Source organism: Daktulosphaira vitifoliae, unplaced genomic scaffold (assembly GCF_025091365.1).
Source record: "Daktulosphaira vitifoliae isolate Bord-2020 unplaced genomic scaffold, ASM2509136v1 Scaffold_1, whole genome shotgun sequence".
NCBI classification, from domain to species: domain Eukaryota; kingdom Metazoa; phylum Arthropoda; class Insecta; order Hemiptera; family Phylloxeridae; genus Daktulosphaira; species Daktulosphaira vitifoliae.
Genome location: NW_026099572.1, coordinates 74832854 through 74853688, shown reverse-complemented (window position 1 = coordinate 74853688; position 20835 = coordinate 74832854). Strand labels below are relative to the sequence as shown.

The window sequence follows — 20835 nt, the reverse complement described above, 5'->3', positions numbered from 1 at the left end:
TTTTATAGAATCTTAATTTCAAAAATGCAGTAAGTTAGAAATGGATTTGAAATATAGTATATATTTTTTACGAATACAATTATTTATATTAAATCCTAATTAAAAAAAAACAATTTAAATATCTGGTGAATTAAATTTCACCATACTCAGGGTTAAACTTAAATCTCTTAAATAGTGTAAAAGGAGTATCATTTTTGGAATAATTAAAAAATTGCCAACGGCACGTAGTGTTCCCAAGCGGTCACCCATCCAAGTACTAACTACGCCCGACGTTGCTTAACTTCAGTGATCGGACGAGAACTGGTGTATTCAACGTGGTATGGTCGTTGGCGATAACTTTACAAATATGTTACTAATTTATATTGTATTACTTATGTTATGTATTTACCGTCTCCCTATGAAAAAATTATATACTGCTAAGGATATATGGGTAATTTTCTATTAGGTTGGTTTATGTTTTCATTATTCATAATATAACTTAAGTTTGACCTATGAGTCAAAGAAATTTTATAAAAAAAACATATATCTACACTCATGTAAACTTAGTATGACATTATAACATTCCTATTGCATATTAATACATAACTTATATTTTAGATAATAAATCTCTTGAAAAGCATTTTTTTTTCTTCTTAAATCTACCAAAAATTTTAATTCACTATTCAATTCAAGGTTATGGGTAAAACAAGAAAATCTTTGCTACTCGGTCCATTCAAATTTTTCAAAACCCCTCCGAAATTTGTTTGAATATATAGCACTTTTAAATGTAGTCTAGAGTAAAAAGTCATTTACATTTATGTTGATAACATTTTAATAAAAGCAGTAATTACACTGATATAATTTATTTTTCTTGACAAGATTTTTAAAATCTAATTATTATTATTTTTTTAAATAATTGTAACGAATTGTTGGCAATGATTTNTTAAATAATTGTAACGAATCGTTGGCAATGATTTATCTTAAATAAAGCATGTAGTATGAAGTCAATTGTTCTTAAATGTAAAACGTTGAATACTATAACGATCTGTGTTTCTGCTAAGGGTGTATGGGTAATTTTCTATTAGGTTTGTTTAAGATTTCATTATCTTTAACATAACTTATGTTTGACCTAATAGTCAAAGAAACTTTTTAGAAAAAACTTATATATTTACACTCATATAAATTTATTATGTCATTATAACATTCCTATTGCATATTAACTTATATTACAAATCCCTATCTAGCTTATTGTATTTTTGTAATTAAGATTCATTAAAAGTTTAAAGCTATTATGTTTTTTCATGATTAAATTCATTAGTATATATTGTTAAGTTACTAAATTGAATTTCATAGGGAAGTAATAATAAAATTATAAAGTATTATATTTCTTTACTTCTATGACAAATATGTATAAAAATCAAAGGACTTGATGCTATACTTTATAAAAAAATATGTTTTTATTTATGAATTATTATGTGTTTCAAATGTGCATTAGACTTTTTCTATCACTTCTAATTTTTTATATTATTACTAATTATTAAAAAAAGAGTATTTGTATAAAAAAAATAATTATAAACAAAAAATAATTGTTTTTAAATTATTACTGATTTTAATGTTTAATATGTTAGAGATAGTAAGTGCAAAATATTAATTTTATACAATTTTTTTTGTCCTTTTAAGTTGATTTTTGTAAAAGTTTATAATTAATAAATGTTGAATTTGTTACCATGACATTTAGGCCAATTCGCAAGTTTGAAATTTACATTATTATATTGAAAATTTTATGAGAATTAAAAAAGTGGTATTTTATAAGATTAATTTGCAGTCAAAAAATTTTACATTTACTATTTACAGTAACTTTATCAGAAAACTCAATATTATTTTGCATTTTTATCGTAATAGATCACTTAAATATAAACTATTGTAATCATTTTTAAGTGACTTTAGGTGTTTAAAATATTCTACGATTGAAATATTCAGAATTTATTTAATTAATATTCTTCCTAAAAAAATTTTGAATGTGTCACTGATAATTAATGAATTTTTTAGTTAAGCTCCTAGTTTCGGTGGATATACTCTCCTCCCCGAAAAATAAACGTCATTTATTTTCTTATTAGTTACAAATTGAAAATTGGTAGTTAATATGATTACAGACAACTCAAATAGCGTATAAGAATAATTGTGATGGTACAATTATTGTTCCATCACAATTCTAAAAAAACTATATACTTTTCAAGTTAATATTTTTGCTTACAGTTTGTTAACAAATGTTGACCAATATATAAGAAACATTAACAATAATTAACATTTGTCAAAAATTATTGACATAAATAACTAACCATTTAAAACAATAGAGTTCTTCTACTTCGCCCTGTATTCGTGTCACAATGACTAAGTTAAAGCCTGTGTGTTTCCCATCTCACTAGAAATTAAAAAAAGTGGTTTCTCCCAAAATAAGTTAATCTCGGGGCTTGTGTCAGGCACACCTAGCACACTCGGTTTTTATAGTACTTCCTGTACTAAACTTCTCATTACCAAATTTGTGACCAAAAATATGCTAATCTGTATGGATAAAATATGTTCAATTAAATCAAAGAAAGTGAACATTCGTTATTTTTAAATCAAGAGATTCTTAGTTTCATTCGACATAATTTTGCATAGAAATCCTTTGTTCTAAGTTCCTTGAGATAAAGTCTGACTTATTGAATAAGACCAATGCCGAATTGTTTCTAAGTAATTATGTCAGGGTTTTGGCAGCTACTACAAGTTTTGACGTTGACGAAAGAAGTGTTTAAAAAAAACGTAGATAAAAAAGTCGTGAATCATTAAGTGCGGTCACAGTTGTATTTTCTAGACTTTTGCTCTAGCCAGCTGCAAAACATTTTTACTCTTATTTATAATTTATCAAAAAAATAGGAAAAACAAATAATTTGAGACAATAAATAAAATAAATGTGGTTATTTTTTTGGTAATTTGTATTTTTTTTTTATTGAACGATACTCTTTTGGCAAATATTTACATTTAAATCGTCGTCACGTTTTTATACAATTTATACTTGTATAATTATTTTATTAATACTTACACATTATAATATATACACGTAAGAGTAAATATACAATTAGGCTAACGCAAACAAGTATTATTATATAATTAATTTGAAAACTAAAATAAAATATAAATATATTACTTTAAATTCATAATTTTAATTAAAAATAATTCAAAATCAAATAAATTTTAAAATCTCTGTAAACAACTTTAAGAAATACAATTTTTGAGAGCCATAAATTGATAAGTGTCAAATGAAATTGTTCAATGGAACAACTTTTCCCTTTGTAATAATGTAATAGAAATTATATTTTTCTATTGATCCAGTTGAAAACCCATAAGAAAAAGAAAACAGGAAACTTTAAAAAATACCAATAATTTTTAAATCGATATTTGGTACTCGTCAGGCTATAGCTCTCCAATATTTTAGTTTATCTGTTACATTTTGTTGGCCAACAAAGTTTTACAAATTGAAAACTGTGCAATAATAATTAGATGCGGAATGAATTATGGTAATGCAAACAAAGTTGAATGAGCATATATTGATATTTTTAAATACATAATGTTACGTTTAAAAAAATGCTTGGGATATTATATTTTAAACCTAATATATTAAGTATGAACCCACAAATCTGACCATTTAATATAAAATTAAAAATCCAAAAAAAAAATTGTTTTAAAATTTGATTTAAAATTTCATATTTTCAAATTAGTGAGTAATTATTAAATTATCGGAGTTTTAATATTATTTCGTAACGTTAAGATGTTTTTTTTTTACCTTTCATAAGTGTTAAAACACTTTGGGACTTTGCGTAGGTCGGGATGTTATATTAACAGACTGCTTCCAAATTTCAACGGTCGAACGATTATCAAAGAGCGGCTCATCTCTATTGGCCGACAAATAGTAACCGTTAACACAGTAACCAGTGCATATGACTATATAGACTATAAATACACTGGTCTAATAGATTTGTGTGTTTACCAAGAGAGTCTGTCAACTTTGTCCATGATTGACGAGACTTAGTGGCTCTACTTGTGGAAAGCGCCATATCAAAACAAACCGTAATAATCTAAGATCAACTGGCATTAGTCACCACGTTTCGTGTATGCGAATAAGATCTGCCCCCGCGATCTCGTGTGCCTTTTATTCAATCACTAAATTTGCATCCATCCCGAAGTACATTTACGGCGTTCAAAAATTATTATTGCACTGAAATAATAGATTGTAAACATATTAAGTATATTTTAATTATTTTCTACTACAAACGACTATTATCCTTAAAATATTTCGGAAGTTACAAACAAAAAGTACGACAAATAATAATATACAACTAAAAACAACGAAAAGAAAAAAAGACAACTCGGAACTCAATAAAAAATAATCTTACTATGATATAATAATATTCGAACTTATTATGTATACTCAAATGACTCGACATTTTTTATTGTACTATTTAGTGTAATCTTATTGAATAACAATAATGTTTTGTATTGCAAATAATGATAAAATAATACTCTATAAATGTTTCACGTTATTTTTTACCGATTTCAGTCAGCAATACATCATTATATGTATTTTTTTAAACTTTTATCACATGTCGATGTCAAATAAAATATTTGAAAATAGGCTCAAGTCTTGAAAAAAATTAGATTGAAGTTTCGTTGTAATGGTCACTAGAACAAATGATTAGCACCGCCGGATACTTTGAGAGAGTCAGAACCGAGTAAATAACCGGCAGGACTGCCGGCACCCAATAAGCTGAACGGATGGTGTGCGAACTGTTGGTGATGATGGTGCGATGATGGCGAAAGATGGTGATGACTATTGTGATTAATGTTGTGAGAGCCGTTCATTACGGTAGATCCATTTTTGTGTGTTGAAGACGAAGATGTCGGTGAATTGTTACCGGACCCATCACCGCTTCCACCGCCTCCGCCACCAACACATTGCTGTTGAAGCTGATGGTGAAGCTGCGAGTAGTTTTGGCCCTGTCCCAACAACCATTTATTGTTATTCACTCCTTCCGGCTGTTCTGACATTTTAATGCCTATAAATAATTGTAGAAATTAAAATTCGACCACACATTCAATTTGTTACTTTTCTTATTACTAGAAAGTTTGAAATAAAATGATTGTCGCAAAAATTTTATTTTCGGAATCGATTTGTTTATTTTAATTGACAAGACACTTTTAAATAATGTGATCAACAAAGACGTACCAAACGTATGAGTCATTATACAAATATAAATATAAAAATATAACACTTGCGTGGGGTGCAGTGAAAGTTCTCTGTTCGATCTAGACATTACCGTTAGTTACAGCTTAAAATTGATTAATAAAAAAGTCTTAAATTACTAGTCGAAGTACCATTAATTCTTCCAATTAAAATTATTACAAAAAATAATAAGTAAAATAAATTTTAGTTTATCAGTCAATATGCATAATAAATTGTCATCGTGTTTAAAAATAATCATTGCAATTGAAGTACACTTTTACGGGATGTTCAATAAATGGGATTGTTAAGTTCAATGCAATCATCTTTTTTGAAACAGCAATAAGGAAAACTAGCCGAATTCTTCCGTTCAATAATTAAGGTGCAAATATTATGCGATTGGCATAGAGATAACGAAATGTATTATTTTCCGACTTTAAACCTCATACATTAAAAATAAATAGGAAGACAGTATTTCTTTTCTAGTTTTTTTTTTTGAAACTAATACAATCTGTACAATTTAAGCACAATAGCACTTCAAGTTCACATTTAATCGGCTCTATATTGTATCCTCTGTCAAAATTGATCATACAGACAAAGTCGCTTCACTATATAAATATGTGGCGCTCAGGCGAACTTTTCGCTTACTGACGTTTTTTTCATTCTCTCATTCTTTGCCCCTCGATTTTTTCTTATTCTCTTATACAGTCCTTCTCTCTTCGGTGTACATATGTGTCCTACGGGTCGCCTGACACTAATGGAAACGAACGATGTAACCAACAGCAATTTTCTAGATTAAACGTCACGGTGCTCTCCTACGGTTAATGTGCGCGCTCGCTGTGAGTACACACTCGGCACACCGACACACGCTCGTGCACAGACCCGTCGCAGCATCCGTTGTGGGACGGTAGTGCCGTAGAGTGCGTGGGTGTGGCCACACCGAGGGACGCGCTAGAGAAATAGAACTTTGTTCCGAGGGTAGTTTGAACACGCTCGACGGGATTCTTTATTTTGGATTTCTTACCCAATCGTCCCTTTTTTCCCATCTCCCACGCTCTAAAACTAAGCCCCCTCGTAGACTTCCACTGTTTTTCTTTACACGTTGTTTGTCTCTAACAATAAATAAAAGAAGAAAACTCGAGATTTCTTGTTAGTCTCCGAAAATCATCAGTCATTCCTCGGACCAGCCCCTCCAATGATTTCTCCGTTTTGCTTTTTCCACTATGCGGGTGCATAACAAAACAAATGGCCGAATCAAATTCATGTTTCCAATCTTGTACGGTGTTCATTTATCATAAGATGCCTGTTGCGTTTCCTCTATGACATGTTACATCATAAAAAGTGACCCTAGCTCATATTATATTGCGCAACCAGTAGCCAATTCAAACGCACATTTTACCCAAAACGTTGTAGTGTATTGTTTTGCGAGTGCATGTTGTACTGTGATTTCGTTCTGTTGGGATAGCAAACAACACAATTCGATTGTTACTTTTACCTCAGAAAAAAAAAACCTATAAAAATGTACGAAACGAGGTCAATTAAAAACGGCTTTTGGCATTACGAATACCAAGTACTCACAATTTACGCTTATTCTCTTAGGGAAAGTACAAAAATATCATTTTCGTTTTCCTAATAACAAATAAATTCCAGTTTATCTCTCGGGAGTTAATACGGTACGGTATTTGTTTTTTATATACGTGTATTTATTTTAGCTACGCAGCAAAATAGAGCACTTTATCTGATAAAAGTTAAAATGAATTACCTGTTCCATTCATGGATTTCATGTCGGTAGATCCGTTGTTGGACGATATGCTTCCAGGGGTGGAAGGTGTGCCAGGTTTGATGTCTTTGACTTGCTGGCCGCATTGTTTGGGTTCCGTCTTTATACTAGTCGTGTCCACGGCACTGTTGTTGTTCTGAGTTTGCGACGATGACTTCTGCTGGGCCAATCGTTCTTGTTTTCGAAACTTTGCCCTTCTGTTTTGGAACCACACCTGAAATAGCCAGTTATTTCTAGGTATTTTTACATTCATTTCGTAAAAGATTATTCATTACGGTTTAGTTACATTTCATCGGAAACACTAATTGGTGTAATTCCGTCCTCCCTAAAGTTAAAGTTGCTTTGACCAGAATGCCCAAAAACCCCTATACCGAATGTGCACACTACGGATTCCCAGTCAATTCCCCGCGCGCACATAGCCCTCTGTTAATCAACCGGTACCTTCCGACCCATCGTTTTTAAATGGCTATATTTTTGTCCTAAACAAATACTGCGGTGCTCGATGAACGAAAGTCCTATGGTGGAAGATAAACTTCAAAACACTCAAAGTCGGACGCGATCGGTCTTTTGTTTGAGCGTGTGTACTTGGGCTGTGCAAAGAGAAACGAACGGGCAAAAGAGAGTTTGGAGGTAGTGTTTTTTCTTCCTTTTACTCTCCCCTTTTTTTTTTATTCCTTCCCTCCCACGTACTGTGCCGTCATCGGTCGACCGGTCGTTCGCATATAAAAACAACTGAGAGGACGTGATGTTTGACTTGTACCTCTTAAATCCAATAAAATTCGGTTCCGTTTACTCTTGTACACAGCACGAGCATACCGAGCGGATACACACAGTATGGCATCTTTGATTCGACTATACGGTGACCTGTACACGTAAAAAATGCGCGTAAAAACCCAGCCCAGTTTATTTTGCTGCTGTTTCTCCGTTATTATTGTTGGCCACTGTTAAAATCATTAAAAAGGTACTGACATCGTCAATCAAGAGGTGAATTTTTTCCAGTTTTTAACAAACAGCACGTTGTAGAATATCATCAACTAAGCTAATTTTCTAATTAAGTACAACAAATACTATTCGCGTATCGAATTGAATTCATGATAATTTTTATTTCTGCAATTTTCAGATTAAAATACATTAATTGAACACACTTATTTGATTTGAATAACTTATTATTGTTTTACAAATCCTACAAATAGAACATACCCATTAATTAAATAAGTTCTTACTAATACGAGTGAAATTTCCGTTACAATCGTATTTGTAATATTCAATCGAACGTAATCTGAAGGATAAAAATATCAGTTATTATTTTGTAATCATTATTTTCGGTACATTTCCATAATTTCCTACGTATCCCAGTGGATTTCAAGCTTGCTACGGCAAAATAAATAACTCCGGGTGAGCTTTAAACTTAACAGATGTAGGGTATCTGTGTTTATCTATGTGTCGTGCGATACGCGACCAATGTACCGTGTAGACCTTAACTTCTCGTCGTGCACTATTTAATTGACCGTGTCTGCATACAATAATACACGGATCTATACAATACACACTAGCAATAGGGGTGTTCCCTCGATTCACCTCCGTCCACCAGTACAACTGGCTAATTTAATATAAATATACACTTACCCTTCAACGTATTTCATAAATTGGTGTGTCATCGCATGTGCTTTATCAATCGAACGTTTTCTAAGTGACATTTATGTGTATTTTTTACTCGATCATTTCAACAGGCCATTACATAAGAATTATAGACCGTGTTTATATTGATTCTCTTATCAAATCGATTTAAATTTTGAATTGTTTATGTTTCATTGGTTTACCCGCGTGATTTACAAAACGTACCGACTTGTAATATTTAATCGGAAAAACGTCGTCTCCGAGTAAAACACGAGCAGTGGTACAAGTAACGGTCTCCCATGCGATATCTCAATTCGTATATGACAACACATTACTGTAAACAGAGTTACTACATGTCTAAGTTGCCATTATTTTGGGATGACAATATCTTCGCCACAATAGAATTGACACCGCGACAACACCGCCGGCGGCGGCGGTGCTTCTTTTGGCTCGTTGAGCTGTTATTAATTTAATAGGACCCTCGTATGTGTCACCACACCCAACCCACTGCGTGTTGTTCGCCAAACGGTCTTTATTTCAATCAGCGATTCTGTAGCCCGTGGCAGTGAACACTCGCAGACTACCCCAAGTCTGTTTTGTATTCTTTTCGTCATTGTTCGCGTAAATTGAGTACAAGGCCTGTACATCTAAATCATCACAGACTGGATGACAGCGCGCAAACGAATCGTTTCACACACCACCCCGAACGATGATCTAGCATAATTTTCCATTTTTTTTTTTTTTGTCGGCAATTTTTTATCAAACGCGCGGCTTTCGTTTGCTACCGCTGACAAAACGGAACTGCATAACATCGATAAGAATTAGTACGGAATCGGACTGCTTTGTTTGAAGTAAAGTGGAATAATAAATCAATGAATATTTTCCACCAACTGTGTCGAACAGTGACGACAATCGAGATAAATACTCTAAAAACAAGTGTCGCACGTTTAATACATTAGCCGTTGTACTGTCAATAGTGTTGCAAATGACTCACAACACTACGGTACCGTCGTAATGACATAATGCCATCGATGTCTCTTTTTGTTACACTCGTGTGTACATACATTATGTGTGCACATTGATAGAGACATAAAAACCAGAATGAAATGATAAACAAATGTACTGTGCGTGTTAACATCGGAGATCATTATAGGGCGACAACGGCAGACAATAAACGTCGCACCGGTCCGAATCCTTTTTACACACAAACAGTTGCAGTCCCCCACACAGTTCGTTAAACCGGTAGATGTTTAGGTGGCGATCGTCATCGGCCCGCTCTTTATCTGTACCTACGACCGACCCAATAATACACCGGCCCCATTGTTGTAGTGCATGACTCCATCAAAAGTACAAAGTTACACACTGGCGGCTACATTATTATTTTATGGAGTCGGTGCACCGTTTTGTTTGTTGTTTATGGGGTGTCTTCCCCAACACTGTCGCCGTGAAAACAATAAATACACCTCGACAGAAGGCTAAATACTTATTTAACACATGTTAATATTTTTTCACCGCCCTCCGCCCTATCACTTTTTTGCGCACAACTGAGCAAACAGAAAAGGCTCCGGATCGACACGGCGAGGATTACAACACCACACTGATTTATAAAAATACTTGTTATTATTTCATATCAGAACAATATTGACCCATTGTTAATGAAAAGTTTTTTTTTTCCGACGCAGATTGATAGTTCTCTTAACAAAATGACGTATTACTCTACAGGTGCGTAAACGATTATCGCGACATTTAATTAATCGATTAGCGTATCGGGAAGGTTTTTATTTTGTGTGATATTGTAATATCGATATTCATAATAAGGTTTTTGAAAAAACGATAATGACGTAAAAACAACATTTCAGTATTTCCAAGTTTAACAATCGCTCACATGTACTAACAATCGAGTGGTACAAGTGTATGGAAAAATGATGAAAAATTCACTGGTTTGTAGAAAATTAAAATGTGCGCCGCTAGACGTGTAAAAAATTATACTTTGGATAATAATTGGTATTTAAATACTGCGAGAAGAAAAATGTGCTACTTTGAAATGCCGAAAAAAAAGTATCGCACGATATACAAGGCCGATGCGTTCATCACACAGTACGTGTTGTACATTGTTTATTACGCACGTTTACATCAAGTCGGCAACGATAACATCATTTACAGCGCCGTAATAAATGTTAATGTATCCATAAACATACCGTGTACACAAAGATAATAAGTGACAACAGTGTTCGTCTAGTAGACATACAAACCGGACACCGGTGGCAAATTAGGGGGATCCGATGGGCGCGTGCCGTCAAGTGTACGGCGCCCGCTCAAATCGGACGGACTAAATTACACATGCTCATAAACGTACAAGAGTATCTCGTTACACGGTTGTTGTATTTACGCGTCGTGTTATGGTGCTGGCCGCCGCCAATCGAGTCAAGTACGACGGCCAATTGAGCCGTCGGTCGCGGTGCACGCGCAAAAGTTTTTTCCTATTGGACGAACAACAACAACAAAACGAACGTCGGTCGCAAGGCTCGAATTACCTAATTTGATACGGAAATCCATAACACGCCGACAAAGTTGTTCGTGGGAATCGTATGGCCAAGTAAATCCCTGACACGCCCCCACGTTTTATCTTATCAATACAGAATATCGTATAGTTCTAAAGGGTTCATCGTAAAATAGAAAGCATTAAAAACAACCACGTCAAGGTAAACACAAAACCGAATTAAACGTCGAGTGTTTACAACGATTTAAAATACTAATGAATTATGTGCAAAATCGAGTTTTTAGCTAATGAAAATCAAATTAATTTCAATAACGACTTGATAATTTCATGACAATGGAATTTCAGTAATGGTCCAACCCCATCCGAGACAATCCTAATAGGAAATTATGTTCGTTCGTGCAGCTTACCTGGACTCTAGCTTCGGTGAGCTCAATGTGTTTGGCTATCTCTTCTCTGGTATAAATATCAGGATAGTGCGTTTCCTGGAAAGCTCTTTCTAATTCTTTCAATTGTGCCGAAGTGAACGTAGTCCGTATCCTCCTCTGTTTCCGTTTTTCCGTGAGAATACTGTCGTGAGTTGAGTACGGAAGACTTTTGTACGCCGCCAAACCACCTGTAACGCAACGCATACGACACGTTTAGACGATGTAAATATTTGTCTACAAATTTTAACAAACAAAAATATTTTAACGTTGGTTATTGACTCGAACAATCTATTTGTGTGCTACAAACATCTATCGAAGAAGTTTTTCAAAAAACGTAATTATCTTTTAGTGACCTATAACGTTGATTATTAGTCTTTACGACCTATATTTTATTTTAAACTCATAATCAAACTACAAGATGTAGAGTATCGAGATCGTATTACGACAGTTTAGATATACTGGATGCTGTACGACCGTCTGTTCTTCGTATCGTCGCTGATTATCGGCGCGTTAAAGCTTTTTCGACGTCTGCTTTTTATCTGCAATGCATCTATAAATTACGAAAAAGAAAAACCCGTATTTCCACTCGCATTATCATCGCATTATTTACGAGCCGAGCGTACATTTTTTATACGAACCAATATGATATATTTAAATTTATGCACACACGTCGCGAGATTACTCTTAAATTATTAATGATTTATATGGTCGAAAATAAAGCCATTGCGGTTGTAGTGTATGAATGTTCGTATCGCTTTCCTTTTCTATGTATACGCAAACAACAGAAGTATATTTACTCCGCACGAACAAAAAAATCGCGAGAAATCACAGGAGTGTGTCTAAAATAATGCGAAAATTTACTCGTGGAGACATACAACTCGTCCGGTGGCAATATGGATTTAGAACGCATAACCTCGCGCCTAACCCGTAATTATCCCTACAGCTATTCAAAAATGTCAAGGGGAAGGCGAGTAATGAGCGTGTGATCGAAGGGGCGGAAAAATGTAGAGGGAACGTTGCTGTGAGGGAGAGCCAGAGCTCTACTGTACGTATAGAAAAACGGTTGGAACCGCCGCCGCCGCCATTTTTACGCCGGTGTTCGGCGAGCGGGTTTCTATATTGATCGAATCCAGGGACGGCTGCTGTACAGGGCGCGTTCATAAATATGTATGTATGTATGCGTATAAAAAGTACATAAAGTTAAGTTGCTGAGCGGAAACGGCAACGTAAAATGTTTTAACGACTGCGCGTGATCTCCGCTGTCGCTAACACAATGTCGCCGTTTTTTAATCCCATTAACCGCAGCGGAGCGTGCTGTTTCCATGCGGCTCGAGGAGAACGGTCGCATCCTTCAATGGCTGTGGACTATAGTGTGCAGACACGATAACGGATATTAAACGCCGAACAGGCCGCAAACTGCAAGCATCGCTAGTTGCGCGCCATTTTTTACAACCTCGCCCCTCCCTTTGCAAGAATGGACCTACCTCTCGCAGCAGACAAGTGGGTGTAATCTGGAAAAAGCAAAGTATTGCATCGATAAAACCAAATTATTATAAACACCTCACGTGTGTACACAGTGTCCACCGGCATGACGTTATTTTTTTCACGTGTTACTTTTAATATGCCTATTAAAAGAAAAACTAAAGTTTTTTTACTTATTATCGCGATCTACCTTAATGATAAATGATTTGTGTAATGTTTAAATGATTCAAAGCAATCTCAGAATTTAGGAAGACAACAATGAGATTGGGGCGTCACATTAAACGAAGCGGTAAAGATGGTTGGATAACAAAATTTTAAGGAAAAAATTTAATTGCTTATATTAATAATATTGAAAAATTATATTTTTATTATAAAAAATAAAAATATTATTTAGTTTAAAAACTATTGAATTAAAACCAATGGCACAACTAGAAAATACATCTTTTTACTTTGCAATCGCTATTTAGGAAGATTCGAATAAGAAATAAAAAAAAATTTTTAACATAATTAAAATATTGCTAATAATTTCAGGGGGTTTACTATCCCTTAACTAATCTGGTTGCATCACTGAGTAATACAATACTAAATTTTGTTTTAATTCGCCTTGCTTGTATAAATAAGATATTGTAAGTATAGATATAAGATAAAAATTATATTTTCAAATAAAGAAAGGTATCATACAATGATTATCATTATATAGGAACAAATTTTTAGCGAACAATTTTTTTTACTAAAAAAAATATTTTATTAAATTTTAAATATTTTAATTTGTTGATCTAAATAAAAATTGTTCATAATTTTAATGATTTAATGTAAATTTAATAAAAAAATGTAACGAAAATGTTATCTTTCAAATTGAAAGATAACATTTTCGTTACATTAATAGACATTGAAAGTTTCAATGTCTATTAATTAATAATAAAAATCAAGCAGGTAGGTGTGCTTTACCAGTCGACTATATCCCATCTTGTTTACTATTATGTCTATTAACATTGAAAACAGAAACAAAAAAAAATTTGTAGAAATCAATTATAATAACACAGCTATTCTGTAATTTTTGAGTAAGGATGATCGACCCCACGTAGGTGGGGTAAAGACGAGGAAAAAGAAGAAGTAGAAAAATCTATTCTGTAATTGCTGATCTATTACAAAATCAATGGTGTTAAATTCTAGGTAAATAACAATACTCTCTAATTCTAACGATAGGCATTGTAATTATAATAACCAAACCCGCCTATCTTATCATTGACAAAACGTAACAAATATATTAGTGTATTTCTCAAATAACTTTTCAAGTATTTTTTTTAATACTTTATAGCCCGTAGCGAAAATTAAGTAATGCAATTAATCTATTTCTTTAGAAATGATCATTATAAAAATTCTTTTTGTGTTTTCACATGACATTAGAGAGTTATTAATTTCAAGTATTATCAGTTTTCACTATAGTTATGATTATAACAATATAATTTACAATTTTCGACAAAATTAAAAAAAAATTCTATGACATTAGTATTTTGAGAATATCTATTTATGCTTACATTATATCCATAATTTTATACTTATAAAAAACACTTGAGTCAATAATCTATTAAAAATACTTTATGAGCTATCATAAATTTAATATCAGGTTCAGAAATACTGAAAACTCATAATTATAAACACTTACAAGGTAATCGATTATGTATAAGAATTATTTTAAATAAAAAGTAATATTTTGAAAGTCTCGTATATTTAGATTATATTTCAATAAAATTATACGAATAAAATATATGGGCAGCGCTAATGTAACTATCTAATTATAAATAGTCATCATACTGTTTAGAAAAAGGAATACATTGAGACCCGTAAAATACATAAAGATTTTATTAATTGACTTAACGAATGTGGCAAACAGTGGTTAGCATACTTAATATCTAATAGAATTAACATCGGGTAACTAATTTAGTACAAATCGTACTTTATTGTTAAATAGTAAAGCACAGAATATTTATCACTATCAGATAATTAATAGACATTTTATGACATAATTGTCCTTAAGTTTTCCCGACAATTTTTCTCATAGCGTTTCTTATGAGCATTCACAAATATACATTGAACACCCAGATATAATGTGGAACAATTAACATAATTAATAGTTTGTACTAAATTATCTTGTATAGTAAATAAATAAGAAATATATATTGAATAAACGTCACACGTACTTAATCGGTCAATATTTCATAGTTTCCCCTTTTGGAGTTAAGTCGTCTGTCTTGCCAAGCTTGTCTATCACATTGGTCCGACCCCCTGTCAAAACTTTTCCCAACTAAAATACATCAAAACTGGTATATTCTGTCAGATGTATTCCCCAAGAGAAACCGCGTAATATTTAGTGTGTATACAAACTTAAAAAAACATTATTTTTGTTTTAAATTATATATATATATATATATAAATATTACCTCCATAAAATTAATTGCACGCTACCTAAATATAACATTACAGATACAAAAAATTGTTTTAACTTTCAGTTTATTGAGTTTTTAGTATTTTTTTCATTATCAAATATTTTCATTCGTTGAAAATAAATAAGATACTTAATAGAACATGTATAGTTTCTATATAGTATAGAAAACTGTTGATTTTCAATATACCATTGAGATCATAACTGTTTTTTGACACTCAACCAAAAAAAAGAACCTTAAATTTTTTTTTTAATGTTGTGACATTTCAAAAAACTAAGATATTATTAGTAACAAATAAAATCGCCTATTTTACTTAAGAAAATATTACCCAAAACGCTTATTTACGAAACAAACATCTAAGCCTTCCTCAATACCTAAAAAGTTAAATAATGTTGATATAACGAGGAGGGGATAAGAGAAAATATCCTATGTAAAACCTTTGTTAAAAACTTTTTTATTAAATTAAGACTTGTTTAAAAAATCAATTTTTTTAATTTACCCGGTAGGTTCATTGCAGTGGAGAACATGGATGATCTGCCGGAATGATCTTGGTGATGAACTGCGTGATGGACGGCCGCAGCTCTAGCTGAAGACGAGACGGAGTTATGGTGACCATTGCCGGCCACTGCGGCGGCTGCGGCCGATAAGTGATGGCCCATGGCCGTGTTGTACGATCTAGCCATGGAAGCGGCGGCCGCTGTAGGTCCAAAACGGTAAGCGGCGTGTGACATTTGACCACAGGCCGACAGGTCTCCGTAACCCATGGCCGAGTGATCCATGTTACCGGTCGTCGTACCACCTGTCAGCCCGTCAAAGTTGGCTTGGTTCAAGTACGAGTAATCCATTTGGTACTAGCTGTTATCTCATTTACTAGAGACCGTCCGTTGCTTGCTTCTCTGTCGATCGAAATACGTACACACACACACACACACACACGTGTAAACCGACACGAATTAACAATACAATTCGACAGCTTTCCTTTACACGTACTCGTTCCGAGAACAAATTTGGTTGAAAAAATTTCAGTGTGTTAATCCAATTGTTTCGGTCAGACGATGAAGGATAGAGAGAGACAGCGGGTTAGTCGAATGGCGATTTCGGATAATTATGCGACCCGAAACGGTCAGATGGTAATTACCTCGGTGTGGCCGCGGAAGTCCCGCCGTGTGTTTCTTGGACACGTACTCGAATATATTAGATTATTAAAATTTATTCTTATAAAAGAGCGTCCGATGATTCGCAGTAAAAGAAAATTTAATAACAAATAAATAATAATAATAAAAAAAAAGAGGAGAGAGTGAGAGGAAAAGAAAATACTTAAGTTACATAACGACGGACAGGAGGATGATTACGATTATAGTGTGCGCGCAATATACGACGGTGTCGTCGGTTCCAAATCAAATGATGGCCCTGCGTAATTCAATAACTGCCCGTTGTGTAGAAAAGTGCGAACCACCCCTGCAGTCAAGTGCACCGGTACCATCAGCCGGCTGGGCGGGACTTACGACCGACACCCTTGCGCGGCCGACCCTACGCCATTGGCTTCGGCGTGCGTGCTCCCATCCCTACCACTCCTCGTCAACCCCTGCTACTACCGCCTCCGAATAACCAAAACATCCCCTTGTTCCGCCGTTGCCATCAAACCACCCGAACGTTAATACGCGGATATTATGTGCACACATGCCATAAGTCTTGCGATTTCTGTTTTTTTTTTCACCATCGCGGTAAACCAAACAAACGCCAACACAACGCGCACATAATAATCATCGTCATAAGTATAATTTATATCGTCTACAATGGAAACACTAAGGAAAACACTGTTTGTTAGTATTGTGATCGGACAGATGACAACGATTTCGTGGTGCATAATGAAATTACACGATGCTTAATTTTTACAAAAAACGGGTTTTTTTATTTTCATTTGTTTTAATAAACTATTGGCATATACATTTCTTAAATTTTATTTAATTCGACGGAAAATTTACTATAATTAATGGACATTGAAATATATTTTTTGATAAACAATTACTCAAAAAATATAAAATATGGCTTCTTATTTTTATCTATGTTACATATATTGTCGGGTGGAAGATCACTTTTCAGTCCTAGAAAAAATATAAATAAAAGTTAATATAGTTTTTTGAATTACCTAGAGAGGGGGGCAAATGAAATTGTTTGGGGCGTTTCTGGCGCATGGCAGTTAAAAAATATATATTATTAATCAGGGTTTCATTTGACGACTCAAATTAGACAAGATAATTTCATATTAAGATGATTAAATATAACTCTAACTGAGCATGATTCAACTCCGCCATATAGCAAATTTCTGTCGCAAATTATCAATATGTACAATTTAAAAAAAAATTATAACACAAATATTTTTGAGTAAATGTATTCATATGTACACATTATATGTACTTAGATGCTATGAGAAACGAAAATACACTGGTTTTATTAAAATGTATTTTTTATATACAAGGTGATTCGTGAATCGCGAAACATTAGATTACTCATAAAATAATAATAATTGTGTTGAACATTTTTTTGTATTTTTAATTACATATATTCTCGATTTATCCAATATTAAATATTTTTTTTGTTCATTCCCTATGTGTTACAGAGCTATCGACTTTTTAGTTTCGATGCGAAGCTAAGAAGATATTAATTTTACTATGTGTTTTTTTTGCGTGTCTGTTACGATTTTTTTCAGCTATTCCTTACAACGATACTTCAAAAAATCACAAATCGTACCTAGCCGAAGAAATTATATTTATCACTAGACATTTTTAGGCCCCACTTCCACTCCCGACTAGGTATAAGAATGTTATTAACTTCTAAAATACTGGTCCAAAATTTGTTATCGATTTTTTAATTACATTATTTTCGATTTTATAAAGTAGTTAAATATGTAAGTTTCAATGAGAAAAAATACTTAATAGTGGATAAATCGATAATTACATGTAATAATTCAATTATTGAAAATACAATTTTTTTTCCAATTTATTATTATTTTACGAGTTACCCCAGTGGTTCATGATTCTCATATCGCCCTTTATACTCAGAGTGTCTCAAACTAACTGACAACGCTTACAACATTTGATTCTGTTATCATGATTGCCTTTATAGGCTATGTTTTAATCATATTTTTAATTATTTATCACTAACAAAAAAAAATTTTAATTTGTAATTATAATTTTTTCAAAATATCAAGCCCTTTTCTTAGAAAAAATGTTAATAGGTTAATAACAACTTTAGGACTAGTACTTATTGAATTACAGAATTTTTTAATATAAAAAGTGGGTATACAGTTTGCGCGATTGTATGACGTACTGATGTACGTACACTCTGTCCAGGTTCTTACCCACTGTATATATTAAAATATTTGTTACTCAATCAGTACTTTTCTCAAAATTGTTATCGACCCATCAATTTTGTAAGAAAAATACTAAAAAAATAACTAATACAAAATTTTTTAAACGATAAAAATAATAATTTTTTTCTTATTAGTGATAAATAATAAACGTAGTCTAAGAAGGCAATAATTATTTAAAAAAAAATTTCAACAAAATGCTAATTGAATCAAAAGTTTTAAGCGTTAGGTCTGAGACATTCTATATTTTGCAGAGAAAAAGAGTTGGGCACTTTTTCTACTTTACCTAGGACGTTAAATTCCTAAATACGTCTCTGAAATCATCTCAAATAAGCAAAGGTATTTTAACAAAAAATCTACAGAGTATAAGCCAATGCCAAGAAACGCATCATATAACTTAAGCAGAAACAAAACCAATAATATTCTGCCTAAAAAAAGTACTGCACGCTACGGTTTCAAATAACCTTATAATAAACAAATTTGTACATTTTGGACATAAATATTTCCAACAACACTTGTGATCCTTTCATTCACAAATATAGATATATTTTCCTTTGATAGATTTTATAATTAGATGTTATAATAGTTCCTAATTAATAAAGTATATCATCCCATGTACACTTCCCGTGAAATGTGTTTGATCTAATGTATAGACCCAAGTATTATTATTGAAAACTTTCACTAAATCATCAATTTGGCTGATGAATAAACGTTGTGCACCCTCAGAACACGAATATGTCTGAATAGATATATCTTAGATATTATTGAGATTCATTTAAACAAATTTTATCTGTGTCAATTTCATACTTAAAGTTAATAACTTAATAACATTTAATAACAATATATTGTAAGAAATGTTATTTTTACAAACCTTTTGAAAGAAAATCAATTTCTGGGGACTTGAACTGTTCAGCATTAGCTTTATCTAACAAATCTAAAACATTAATTTGTAATAAAATATATCACTTGCATACGCATTAATATAAGTAAAATGATAAATTTGTACCGTTTTTCTGTCCTTCCGTTACTATTGGCAATGAAGTTTCCTGAGTATCCAAATTAAACGTAAATCCAAGTTTAAAATACTTTTCTTCAACTGTTGTTTGAATTAATGTTTTAATTTTCCATTCAACAAAATGACAGATATCAATTCCTTCGTTTTGGAGGTTATTCTCATTATGTTCATTGTACCATTGATCCCACACTTTATCTTTTTTTTCTACATATCTACAGTGATGTGAGACATCAATTTTTAGTTCTTCATACCGTGACTTAAAATACTTTAAAACAAAATTAAAGTTTGTAATTAATAAATGTTGTTCATCGCATGGTGCAGTTGACAATAGCTGTAACATAGCATGTAAATGTATTATTTTTTCAAACACAGCATTACACATTGGGTTGTTTGTTACACTTAACCACCAAGGACTACCATGCAGATTGTCCACAGCATACATTGCTCCTTTCATTTTAATTACAAATGAAACGATATCGGGAACAACATTTAGCAATGATTTGGCACATTCAGGCTTTTGTCCAAATTTTTCAATGACAAGAAAAACATTCTTTAGAAAATTCGCGTAGGTACATCCAAGGATTATGTTTGTAACACGTATTTTTTTATCTAAGCTTAAAAGATAATTGAATTGCAGAAAATCATTAATATAAAAATCATTTCCATGATAAATAACATGATCCACATCTTTTATGTTTTTCCATCCATGATATCCGAGTATGCTATTCACAATAGTTTCTCTTTCCTTAACAGTTAAAGCTTTGATTAAAATATTCGTAGAAAATAATAGCAAGCAAACTTTAAAAATGTTTAATAACATTTTGGGAACGATTGAAAAAAAAATACAAAAACTTCAGTTTTAAAATAATCAGAATTAAAGTAACACAGAAAAATATGACTTTTAATTTTTACTAAATTATTAAAAAAAAAAAATTCGTTGTTTTAAACTTTAAATAGCCGTAAAAA

The 20835-nt window shown here is 32.5% G+C and overlaps 1 protein-coding gene and 1 non-coding gene across 2 annotated transcripts; both read right to left on the bottom strand.

Annotated features, from left to right (window-relative positions):
- Positions 1-212: 212 nt before the first annotated feature.
- On the bottom strand, positions 213-331 carry LOC126897105 (5S ribosomal RNA). Its single transcript, XR_007702031.1, has one exon. It is a non-coding gene; the product is annotated as a 5S ribosomal RNA (ribosomal RNA).
- A 2640-nt stretch (positions 332-2971) lies between these two features.
- On the bottom strand, positions 2972-20835 carry LOC126893703 (paired mesoderm homeobox protein 2A-like). The gene is made up of 6 exons (XM_050664140.1): positions 19861-20835; positions 19726-19788; positions 15984-17589; positions 11541-11746; positions 6999-7230; positions 2972-5072 (listed from the first exon to the last, which is right to left on the bottom strand). The coding sequence occupies exons 3-6, from the start codon at positions 16327-16329 to the stop codon at positions 4699-4701; spliced, it is 1158 nt and encodes a 385-aa protein (XP_050520097.1). The 5' UTR covers positions 16330-17589; positions 19726-19788; positions 19861-20835; the 3' UTR covers positions 2972-4698.